Here is an 11,583-nt window from a genome sequence, read left to right as displayed (position 1 = left end):
CCTCCCCTTCGGACAAAGGACTTTCGGCGTTGCCGTCTCATCTCCGTTCCCTGGGAACTTGGTTTTCTTGAGAGGCGGAATCTGCCAGGCCTGGGTTCATCCCTGGATCAGGACGTCCTTAAGACCTCTGCAGATTCGAGCAGTCGTGGCCTCCTGGGAACCGCCCCGAGGGGGCCATTACGGGCGGTTTCAGAGACCTGGAGTTTGCCTACGTGGCTTCTCTGAGCCTTGGGTGTCAAGAGAGCAGGACCCCACAGAATTGTGACTAGCTGATAATATTGCTTTTAAAAAAATGGCCAAGGATGTGCCTAACAAATACAGAGATTTATTATTAGATCGCGATTGACCAGTCGGCACGGAGGCGCCCTTCGCGTGGAAGAAGTTAAAAGTCCTTCCAACATTGCCACTGTCCTTGCGCTCCCGCTCTTTTCCTCCCCCACAGCCACATGGTCTGACTGGAAAGCTGAACTATAGTTCCCAGAATCCCTTGAGCGGTCACAAGAAACTACATTTCCCGGAGGTCCCCGCGCGGTCCGGGAATTGGGCCAGAGCCTCAATAAATGGATCCAGTGACTACAACTCCCAGGCGCCTCGTAGCTGGGTTCCCGGGCCACCGGAAGCGACTGAGGGAGAGCAAAAGGCTGCGACTGTAGGGTTGTGTGGGTGCAGGTCAGGGTTAAGAGACGCAGGCATGCTGCGTCCCAAGGCTTTGACGCAGGTGCTAAGCCAAGCCAACACTGGAGGAGTCCAAAGCACTCTGTGAGTGAACAAGAACCCAAGCAGCGAGCGCTGGAATGGGGCGGCTCGCGGCTGTCGGCCGTAGGGGTAGGGAAGGAACCCTACGCCGGGAGGTGGCTAACGTTGCAAGCTGCAGCTTCGGGAACCTTGCGTGAGGGCTTCCTCGGAAAGGGAAATTGACAGTTGATTAGCGTGTTCCTGGATTTATCCAGCGCAGATTCTTACTTTCTAAAAGCGCCAGTAGCTGGAATTGGGATAGGAATTCAGGCCTCTCACTCTTCCTGAGTTTGTTGATATCCTTCCCATCCTTGCCAGGCTGCTGAATAATGAGGGATCGCTGCTGGCCTACTCCGGCTATGGGGACACAGATGCCCGGGTCACCGCGGCCATCGCCAGTAACATCTGGGCCGCGTACGATAGGAACGGGAACCAAGCATTTAATGAAGACAGTCTCAAATTTATCCTCATGGACTGCATGGTATGAAGTAAAGTAGGCTGACCTCGAACTTGCAATGATCATCCTGCTTCTGCCTCCTGAATACTGAGACTGCATTTGTGCCCCATCTCACCTTGCCAAATAAAACATAGATATTAAAAAAGGAAGTGAGAGTAGGGTGCAGGCCTATGTGAGGGTCAATCTCAGTGAAAAGGGGATACTTGTTAAAAGATCTGAAAGATGATTGGAAAGAGGAAGAGAATAAGCCATGCAGCGATCTTTTGGAATAATATTTCTAACAGTGCTTGCTATGGTAGCTTATGCCTCGAGTATTTATTTTCTTTCTTTTTCTTTTTTTGTTTTTCGAGACAGGGCTTCTCTGCAGCCCTGGCTGTCCTGGAACTCACTGTAGAATTAGGCTAGCCTCTGCCTCCTGAGTCCTGGGACTAAAGGTGTGCACCACTGCCGACCAGCTTCTACAAGTATTTCTGACAACAGCAATTGCAAAGGGCGTAGGGCAGAGTGATTCGTGGACAAAGATCAGTAAAGATGGAGAGTCGCAGAATGGGGAAAGGTTGTTAGGAGAAAGGGCTAAAGAGGCAGACCTGTTTTCTGGTCCTCTGAAGAGTGAAAGTGTGCAGAACCAAATCAGTTGCCCCAGGGCTGAAGGCTCCGTGGAAAACTCTCCACTGTTATTCTGGCAGCCCATTCTTTACACCCCTCTCACCCATTGCTGACTCCTCCTGGGTGCTGACTCTAGGGGTGGTGCCTCTGGCCAGAAGCTTCAAAGACATTCCCTGCAGCCCAGCTATAAGAAATGCATTGTAAGGGGGAGATGGTGGAACTCGGCAGTAGAGCAGTTGCCTAGAACGTATGGGATTCTAGAATCCGTTCCAAGAAACAGTTTTTGTTTTTGAGTCAGAGCCTAGTACACTAAAGCGATTTCCATAAAACATCACTTCTCTTAATAGATGCGCCATGTCATTTTTATTTTCAAATGTTGATCTACCTTAATTGATCTCCATTTTGAAAAGTTGCACCATAGGAAAAGAGGAGACATGTAGGTTGGGTTGTGGGATGGTTTTGTTACCTTTTTAAGGTTTATTTATTTGACTCTGTATGTATGAGTTGCTTTGCCCAGGTGTTATATATGAGAACCAAGTGCATGCATGGCGCCCCGAGGGGGCATTGGATCCCCTGAACTGGTGTTACAGATGATTGTGAGTGCAATGTTGGTGCTGGAAACTGAACTCAAGTCTACTGCAAGAGCAACAAACAAGTTGGGTTATCGTCCCTGGCCCCTCACCTGTCGAGACAGTTCTTGGCATTAGAGAAAGAAAACCCCAATTTCTGGAAGACATGGTTTCCCAGGATAACTTGGTTAGGACATGGCTCAGCTGAGGCTGGAATCTAGTTTTGGACCCCATGTCTTACATGCTGGGCAAAGCTCCCTATCTCAACTTCCTGCTCTGCCAGGTTTGGGAGACAATATCTCTAGGACTGTAGGAACCCTGGGGAAGGCAGGAACTAAAGATGTCAAACAGAATGCCCCAGTGTATCTTGTCATTCCCACCAGGAGGGCCGTGTAGCCATTACCCGGGTGGCCAACCTTCTGCTATGTATGTATGCCAAGGAGACTGTAGGCTTCGGAATGCTCAAGGCAAAGGTGAGGACATTCCTATGTTACAAACTTCCTGGGCTGTAACTGTATCTATGCCTGCCCTTGCTCTGAATAAGGACACGGAGACTTTAATTAGATTTATTATGAGCTTTGGGCACTATAGCTTGGGAGATTCTCAACTATTCTAACACAACAATACTAGCTTGGCCTATGTCCCGCCACATGACCTGTCCATCTTAGTCATGTCCCGGCACCTTCTTCATCCTTGTCCAGCTGACGACTCCTTCCCCAGAATTCCTATCTCTTCCTGGAAGTCCCACCTTTTACTTCCCGCCTTTGCTGTAGGCCATCATCTTTTTAATAAGCTGATCAGAAGGTGAGAGAAAGTGTATACAAACTGTGTAGCCAAATGAAACCAAATGAACCAAAGACCAGTCTGCGGTAGTATCATCCTAGCACTGGTCCAGCCACAGTGCCTGTTCACTATGTTCCTTACATGTCCCCTTTCTGGAGTTCTCAGAGCTCCTCACTCTGTGTCTTTGATGGGCTAAAGAGCAATGGGGGTGGGCTGGGGGTAGTTGGTTGGTAAGTGTGGGTGGTGAGCCAACGTGGTTTTGGGATCCGTCTAAGCACAAGCAATGCGTGGACTGACTTGTGCTCTCACTTCCTTGCAGGCCCAGGCCTTGGTGCAGTACCTGGAGGAACCCCTCACCCAAGTTGCAGCATCATAATAGTGTGAAGCTGGAGTAGAAAAGGGATGGTGGTCGGGAGGGGCGGGGCTCTGGAGATGTCTTACTGGGCTGGGCACAGGAAGGTGGGGGGTTGCTTTTTTGTGAATAAATTTCAACTCTTGCCTGTGTCTCAGCTGCTTTCTTGGGAGGAAGGACTTAGGAGGGAGAAAGGAGTGGGGTGATTTACTTAAGAGGATTCCTCATCTCCTGCAAAGGTGGTCTCTCCCATTCCCTATCACCAAATCTCCCAGTGGTTCTTGGCAGGGCTGCCCAGTGCCCCTGGCTTCTCCAGTGCTGTGCCTCACCTTACTCATAATTGCTTTTCTTTTTCTTTCATTAATTTATATATTCACTTTACATCACAAAAAGTTCCCCTCCCATCCTCTCAGAATTGCTTTTCTTTCTTTCTTTCTTTCTTTCTTTTTTTTTTTTTTTTTTTTTTTTTTTTTTTTTTTTTTTTGGTTTTTTTTTGGTTTTTTTCTGTTTGTTTTTCCGAGACAGGGTTTCTCTGTGTAGCCCTGGCTGTCCTGGAACTCAATCTGTAGACCAGGCTGGCCTCGAACTCAGAAATCTGCCTGACTCTGCCTCCCAAGTGCTGGGATTAAAGGTGTATGCCACTACACCAGCTTAAAATTTTTTTTAGGTTATTTTATGTACATAAGTGTTTTGACTGTGTGTCTGCACTTGTGCAGACCTGGTGCCTGTGAAGGACATCAGATCTCCCTAAAACCAGAGTTAACAGGGAGTTGTGAGCCACCACTGTATGCTGAGAACTGTATGCTGGGTCTTCTGCAAGAGCAGCCAGTGCCCCTAACTGCTGAGCCATTTCGCCAACCCTCAGAGCAGAATCTCACCCACCCATTTTGCAGCACCTGGGATTGATCTATAGGAGCAAAGGCCTGTTCTTGTTGGACTCAGAAAATACAGAGCCCTAGAGTTCACCCTTTTCTAGTTTAAGGAGTGCCCCCACTCCGTTTCCTAAGTTTTCATGAGCCTACCAGACCCTCTCTGCAACATTGGTTTCAGTTTAAAAAAAAAAAAAAAAAAATGTGTGTGTGGGTATGGCAGATTCGTCTCCATTACCTTTACTTATTTATTGTATGTCTGTACCTGATGTGTGGGTAAGTGTGTTCCACAGTACAAGCTTGGCAATCAGAAGACTGACCCCAGAAGGCCTCAAAGTCTTCAGATTCTGCACCAATATTCACTGCATCCAGCTCCTGCTTTTGTCTCTGAGATCCATCCACGAAGGGAGTAAATCTATTGTATGTTAGGAAGGGACCCATCTGGGCAAGTGGTGTCCCAGCTCCACCTGAGTGAGAAATGCTGCCCTTCCCTGGCCTGGAGCTGTTAAGGAGGGGCCTGAAGCTGCATGCTGGTACAGCTCCACAGCTCTGCACTGGGGAGAGATGCTGTACCCAGCTTGCATTTCTTGCCCTAATAGCCCTTCCCTTGATGCCCCCAGTATGTGTCCTTACCAAAACCTGAGGTGGGAAAGCTGGAGGCCAGTACATTTCTGTCCCACCGCGTGTTTCTCTCAGCCCAGTGACAGCTCCCCTTCTTAGGACCCCAGAAACCCAGCAGTGTACACTGGGGCTCACAGCAGCCTCACCCACTGTTACCTCTTTGAGCAGGCCCTCTTATTTGGGGAAGTGTGGGCCAAGAGCAGACACCTAACCTGTTTAACCTGTCTGACGTCATCATCGCTCCACCCACCTGTGCCCCAGGTGCCCAGCGGAGCTGGCTAGCTCTTCCTGTTCTCAGCTTCCGTCCTCTCAGCTCCCACAGAGTACCCTAAAGTGCCAGGGCTGAGCCTCCGGGGCTCTTCCTGGCCTCAACTTAGCCCTCTTGTCCTTTACCCCAATGAGAAAGGAGCCAGGTGCAGGTCTCTTAAGAGCTGAGAGTTGAGGCCATTTAACCGATCAACAGACTGTGACCTCTGCACCTGCAAACACCTTCACTCTCCATGCTGAGCCAAGATGGGAAATCGAACAGATGAAGATTATAATTTTGTCTTTAAGGGTAAGTTGGGGATCTCGAAAAGAGAGAGGCCACCCAAGAGGGTGGGAGAGAGGCTATTTCCAGAGGAGACAGGGTCTCTTTTTTATCTTTATCTCTACCTTGGACATTCTCCCCCCACCCATCTCCAAGCTAAGCATTCCTTCTAGGAGAGAAAGGCCATGAGGAGTGTAGGCAGGTCTGGTTACAGACACAGATGTTCTGAAGTTGTATGCTCTCTGTAAAGATGCTGGTAATTCCTTCCTCTAATTCCTCTAATAGATGCTCAAATCCCTGGGAATGTCAGTGAAGCCCAAGAAATGGAAGTCAGACTTCAGAAAGGACTTGCAGAGTAGAGGGGAAAGCAAGCCCATTTAAGAGGAAGAAAGTCACCTTTCCCAGCAGATGCATAGGAAAGGAGGGTAGTCATTGTTCTTCTAGCTAGTTGATACATAGGGAAGTCGATACACTGGGACAGTGCATTGAGTCTCCAGCAGTCTAATGAATGCCACAGGACTCCTGGGCTGCAGCCTGTGCCATGGCCTCTTTGGACCCAGATACTAGGCACTGGGTTCACGGGACTGTCTCTAAATATGTGCATGCATCCTTCCTGCTTGTTTTCCCTAAGCTCCTGGTGTTTGCTCCCTCTTTGAGTCTCTAGCCCTCCTTCTTGAAGGCTAGGTGGCCTAGTGGCACTCTCCTTTCCTTTGCACCACACCCACGGCCTCTCTCAACCTCAGCCCCACCCTGGCCCAAGCTGGGAGCCAGTACTTTTGGCATTTTCCCAAGGAAGCTGGTGGGGCTGTGGCCATAATACACTGACTCCCATTTGTCAAGGTCCTACTAGGTGCCATTCTCACATAATCATCTTCACATCCCTGGTGCAAGCTATCACTGTGAGTGCTTGCATGACCTCCCTGCCACTTACCAGTTAGCTCAGATGGGGTCCCAGTGCTACTTCTGAGAAGTCTGGGGGTATTCTGTAATGATTATAGGCCACCACATATGAAGATAAGCAGGAGGAAGCAGGATTGGGCAGAAGATAGTCACCTGCCATGAGGTCTCAGAGCTAGTTAGAGAATAGGGAGCTTTGGGGTAGCCTTGGAACACTGTCCCTGGGGTACCACATGGAGCCACCCAGAGAGGCATGACATCCCATGTCCATGAGGGTTCACCTGTGAGCTGCTACTGCCTTCCCTCCCTGTAATGAGGGGGTGGGGCAGATCCTTCCTGGAAGGTAGAGGTGGACAGCACATCTATCTTTGTTTAGTACAGTGTGATAGATCTACTTACTAGATGGGTGCCTTCCTTGTCTATAAGAATGGGAATAATGGCTGGGCGGTGGTAGTACAGGCCTTTAATCCCAGCACTCAGGAGGCAGAAGCAGGTAGATCTCTGTGAGTTCAAGGCCAGAATGGTCTACAGACTGAGTTCCAGGACAGCCATGGCTACACAGAGAAATCCTGTTAATAATAATAATAATAATAATAATAATAATAATAATAATAATAACAACAACAATAATAATGGGAACAATAAAGGCATTTACCTCAGGCATTGCTGTAAGGCTACATGAAGTTTCGTGGGTAGCGGCTGAGGAAGGGCTCTGTAAATGTTAGCCACTGGCATTTTAGAGAGGGAGAAACTAAGATGTAGGGAGTTAAGTAGTTTGCCAAAAAGAAGTCACAAAAGGGGCTGGAGAGGTGGCTGTGTGGTGGTCACAACCATCTTTAACTCCAGTTCCAGGTGACCTGACACTCCACCAGGCATGCATGTGGTATACAAACATACATAGAAGCAAAACGCTCATACACAAAAAAAGATCAATCTTAAAACAAAATTAAAAGACCACAAAGCCAGTCGGGAGAGATGCCTGCCTAGCATTAAACCCTCGCCCAGGTCTGAGGACTGGGCTGTGGATGGATGAATGGAGATGCTTCTCCTCACAGAGAGAGGCAGTAATGCACATGCATGTGCGAAGGTGCACTCTAACACCTGCCCCTCACCCACAGAAGTGTCACTGGCTAACCTCAGCCTCAGTCTTCCATGTGAACACACAACACACCCAAGCCCCTCTTCCTCATCCTTCCAACTCACATACAGACACCTGCAACCTTCCCAGACTCCCTAGTACAGAAATGTGTACTCCAGCCCTTCTGTGCCTTTATCCTTTCTCACATGCCCTGTCTCAGTAACTTTTCCACATGTCCTCAGCTAGCAGACCACTGCTGTTGCTCTTAATTGTGTTACCCTGCTGCCTCAGTAGACCCTGCCTCGAACACTATTGGCCCTTCTGTTCCCCTGCCCCAGACGAATATCCTATGTAGTGTGGCCAACTTGCTTTTCTGATCTCAGTTCCTCTTTCTGATGGGATAGACTATCCAGCTCAGGTAGGCTCAGAGCTGCTCTGCCCTGGCTTAGCCCTCCTCTTTCCACTCCCTCAGTGGTGCTGATCGGCGAGTCAGGAGTGGGCAAGACCAATCTGCTGTCCCGGTTCACCCGCAATGAGTTCAGCCACGACAGCCGCACCACCATCGGGGTTGAGTTCTCCACCCGCACTGTAATGCTGGGCACCGCTGCTGTCAAGGCACAGATCTGGGACACAGCTGGCCTGGAGCGATACAGAGCCATCACCTCTGCGTGAGCCTAGGCCTGGGGGCGTTGTGAGGAACCTGGAAAGCAGGACTCTCCTCTAGACTAGGTGTGGGAGGATGGGAGGCAGGAGACTGTCTTGTGTTCCCTGGGGTGGAAATCATGGGGACATAAGTGCTGTGACTGACCAACAGGGACAGATAGGATGTAACGATCACTAACACAAGTCATGGCCCCTCTTACTAAGCCTCTCATGTGCCCAGGAAGATACAAAGCACTTTCTACCTGGTATTCTGTAGAGCTCTCTGAGTAATACAGAAAGGAGGTGCTGTAATCCTAGCCAGCCTTGTTTAAATTGGTGTGTGGACTGAGAGCGCCCCCTCACTTCAGCACAGTGCTCTACTCTTGGCAACATGTCTAATCACAAGTGCCCAGGGCAAGCTGGACTTTGGAATATGTTTTGTAGACCAGGTTAGCCTGAGTTTACATGTAGTATGTAGTCCTGGCTGGTCCGGAACTTGCTACGTAGACCAGGCTAGCCTGAAACTCACATAGATCCACTGCTTCTGCCTCCTGAGTACTAGAGAACATTTAATGGAGAACATTAAAGGAGTGTTCCACCATTCACAGTCACTATTTTTTAAAATTTTATTGGCTGATTGATTGATTAGTGGATGTATGTATGTATTATACTTGGAATTGAATCTATGGCTTCCCATTTACTAGGCACATCTCTAACTTGGAATATTTTATAAATAGTTTATAAGGCCTCAGGAAATTAGGCTTTCTGGTACCATATTCAAAGTGTCTCCTGAGTAGTATCAAGTCCAGCTGTCTGAAATGTGGTCTATCATGTTTGGTGGAAGACAGAACCGCAAGAGACAGGAAGCAGGAAGCAGGAAGCAGGGGTTATTGCTATGTACACTGAAGGGCCACGCCCATCCACCACTCTTATAAGACTTGGCTGACTTGTTCATAAGCTAGGAATAAACCAGGTATGGCAGTTCATGCCTGTAATACCAGCTAAAACAGAGGACAGCCTTGATTTTTTGAGGCCAGCCTGGGCTATATATCAAGTTCTTGTCTCAAAACAAAACGAGGAATAATTAGATACCATTAGTCTTAAGACAGCCTTTTGAACTCAGAGGCTCCAGAAAGAGGCTACATATCTGCAGGAATTTAGGCCAGGTACTGGTCCAAGAGGCAGGTATCTGGCTCACCTTGGATTGATGCTAGCAGATGAGGCTACTACTATGTGATCTATGTGAGGAAGACATCAAGGGACATACCTGATCAGAGTCCACACGGGCATTGGTAGATGGGCAGAGCTGAAGTCAAGCAAAGGGCTGAGGAAGCAGAGTGCCTCTGAGGAGTTGGTGGGGGGTTGGAGCAAGGAAGTGAAGTTTCAGACTCTGAGACCAGTATCCCTGCAGCATTTGGGAGCCTTGAGTGTCCTGAAGGGGTGGGGGTGGGGGTCCTTCCTGATTGCTGATACCTTGATGTCAGGCATTTTAGCTTGATGACTACACTCCTGGGCTAAGCCTGACAGCCCTCTCTAGTCCCTGTCCACCCCTCTCTGCATCCCCACGCAGGTACTATCGTGGAGCCGTGGGGGCACTCCTGGTATTTGACCTGACCAAGCACCAGACCTACGCTGTGGTGGAACGCTGGCTAAAGGAGCTGTATGACCATGCAGAAGCCACAATTGTTGTCATGCTTGTGGGGAACAAAAGTGACCTCAGCCAGGCCCGAGAGGTCCCCACTGAGGAGGCCTGCATGTTTGCTGGTGAGTGCTCCTCCCCTCCACAGCTCACACACTTAGGACCATGAGTGGTCTTCCCTCATCTGTTCACTGCTTCCAGCCCCTTTGGGAACCCAGACTCCTTGCTGTGAGACTGTCTTCATTAATAGCTGTTCACAGATTCTATGACAGTCCTACCCTGAAATACTCAGAGACCGTTGCAGGCTCCTGGTGGCCATCTCCCCAGATGCTCTCTGGGTTTAACAGTAAATACTTCAATGCTGTGGGATGGAGGAGTTCCCTCCTCCTCCTCCTCCTCCTCCTCCTCCTCCTCCTCCTCCTCCTCCTCCTCCTCCTCCTCTTCCTCCTATTCCTCCTCCTTTCTTTTTTAAAGACTTGTTTAATTATACAGACCAGAAGAGGGCATCAGATCCCATTCCCATTACAGACGGTTGTGAGCCACCATGTGGTTGTTGGGAATTGAACTCAGGACCTCTGGAAGAACAGTCAATGCTCTTAACCACTGAGCCATCTCTCCAGCTCAAATTCCATCTTCATTCTCCCTGTATTTGTAGGTTCTACTTTCCTAAATAAAACCTATTTATAGATTGTCTGAAGGATTAAATAAGCTGCTGTGTACCGAGGGCTTGGCCTATAGAAAGGAGACCTAGGAAGCGGTAAATAAATGTTCTTGTTTGTTGCTGTAGATCCACATCTAATCTGTGCTTCCCTCCCTGGCAGAAAACAATGGTTTGCTGTTCCTGGAGACCTCAGCCCTGGACTCCACCAATGTTGAGCTAGCCTTTGAGACTGTCCTCAAAGGTGAGAGCCTGCACACATTGGGTGGGACCCTGTCCTAACCCTCAGCTCACTGTAGCCTCTAGTCTACTCAGAGCCACTGGCCCACCTCCCATCTCTCCACTCATCCTAGAGCTTAAGGAAGCAACTGGAGGGTCTCACGTCTTAGTCTTAGGGGACTGAGTCAGGGTTCCTTGTTTACCTAGGAAGATAGACAAGACCCAGGTGTCAAAACTAGTTTGTTCCAGCAAAAACTCTTCCTTGGGCTAGCCACCTGTGCTTCAAACTGGCATGGGAAGTGTGGTGTTAGGGGACAGGACATTAAACTTCTGATTATTTCCCTCTGTTCTTAGAGATCTTTGCAAAGGTGTCCAAGCAGAGGCAGAACAGCACCCGGACCAGTGCCATCACCCTGGGCAATGCCCAAGCTGAACAGGATGCTGGCCCTGGGGAGAAGAGAGCCTGTTGCATCAGCCTCTGACTTCACTTTGGCCAACCCTGTATCCTGCCTTCAACCTTCGGGTACCTCCACCACCCTTACTGCAGAGCTTCTCCCTACCCTTGACTCCCTGTTTACAAGTACCCAGGGTCATCATGCCCTACACATGATCTGCCCACCACCTCCCTCTCCATCACCTGGACCCCTTACAGGCGAGGGCCTGCAAATAAAGCTGTTTTGTATCATGCCTGGCCACCCTGCTGCCTTCCATCTGTCCCTTGGGTTATCTGTGCTGCCCTTACAACTTTGACTCCTCCTCTGAGCCCCCGATCCCCTTCTCCATCCTTTTCTGTTATCCCTACCATATCCACCCCATCCCCCACCCCAGGGCCTGCTTCTGGAGTTCCATGGTCTGGGGACTGTGCCAAGGGGGCAGGAGTTGCCTACCCATCCCTCTGCCAACCTCTAGGGCAGGTGGGGGATGGAAGA

At 49.4% G+C, this 11,583-nt stretch overlaps 2 protein-coding genes across 3 annotated transcripts; both read left to right on the top strand.

The window, feature by feature from the left end:
- The first annotated feature begins 588 nt into the window (after window positions 1-588).
- Window positions 589-3,654, top strand: Lamtor2 (late endosomal/lysosomal adaptor, MAPK and MTOR activator 2). Of its 2 annotated transcripts, XM_034499414.2 has the most exons (4): window positions 589-759; window positions 1,054-1,216; window positions 2,751-2,840; window positions 3,470-3,654. In XM_034499414.2, exons 1-4 carry the CDS (start codon window positions 692-694, stop codon window positions 3,524-3,526), a joined length of 378 nt encoding a protein of 125 aa, XP_034355305.1. In that variant the 5' UTR covers window positions 589-691; the 3' UTR covers window positions 3,527-3,654. The 2 variants fall into 2 exon arrangements, with proteins under 2 accessions (XP_034355305.1, XP_034355306.1); XM_034499415.2 differs by lacking the exon at window positions 2,751-2,840.
- Window positions 3,655-5,263: 1,609 nt separating this feature from the next.
- Window positions 5,264-11,339, top strand: Rab25 (RAB25, member RAS oncogene family). The gene is made up of 5 exons (XM_034500409.2): window positions 5,264-5,548; window positions 7,969-8,164; window positions 9,709-9,902; window positions 10,599-10,679; window positions 11,009-11,339. The coding sequence occupies exons 1-5, from the start codon at window positions 5,506-5,508 to the stop codon at window positions 11,134-11,136; spliced, it is 642 nt and encodes a 213-aa protein (XP_034356300.1). The 5' UTR covers window positions 5,264-5,505; the 3' UTR covers window positions 11,137-11,339.
- Window positions 11,340-11,583: the final 244 nt, after the last annotated feature.

The sequence above is a fragment of the Arvicanthis niloticus genome, chromosome 4, assembly GCF_011762505.2.
Source record: "Arvicanthis niloticus isolate mArvNil1 chromosome 4, mArvNil1.pat.X, whole genome shotgun sequence".
Taxonomy (NCBI): domain Eukaryota; kingdom Metazoa; phylum Chordata; class Mammalia; order Rodentia; family Muridae; genus Arvicanthis; species Arvicanthis niloticus.
The sequence above is the reverse complement of the archived record's forward strand: the minus strand, read 5'-3'. Positions and strand labels throughout refer to the sequence as shown.

Bases quoted from the DNA above. Each gene is read 5' to 3' on its own strand.
- Lamtor2 (XM_034499414.2), top strand. From the start codon at position 692: ATGCTGCGTCCCAAGGCTTTGACGCAGGTGCTAAGCCAAGCCAACACT. The intron at 760-1,053 runs GTGAGTGAACAA...CATCCTTGCCAG, and splicing joins GGAGGAGTCCAAAGCACTCT to GCTGCTGAATAATGAGGGAT. The intron at 2,841-3,469 runs GTGAGGACATTC...ACTTCCTTGCAG, and splicing joins TCGGAATGCTCAAGGCAAAG to GCCCAGGCCTTGGTGCAGTA.
- Rab25 (XM_034500409.2), top strand. From the start codon at position 5,506: ATGGGAAATCGAACAGATGAAGATTATAATTTTGTCTTTAAGG. The intron at 5,549-7,968 runs GTAAGTTGGGGA...CCACTCCCTCAG, and splicing joins TTATAATTTTGTCTTTAAGG to TGGTGCTGATCGGCGAGTCA. The intron at 8,165-9,708 runs GTGAGCCTAGGC...ATCCCCACGCAG, and splicing joins TACAGAGCCATCACCTCTGC to GTACTATCGTGGAGCCGTGG.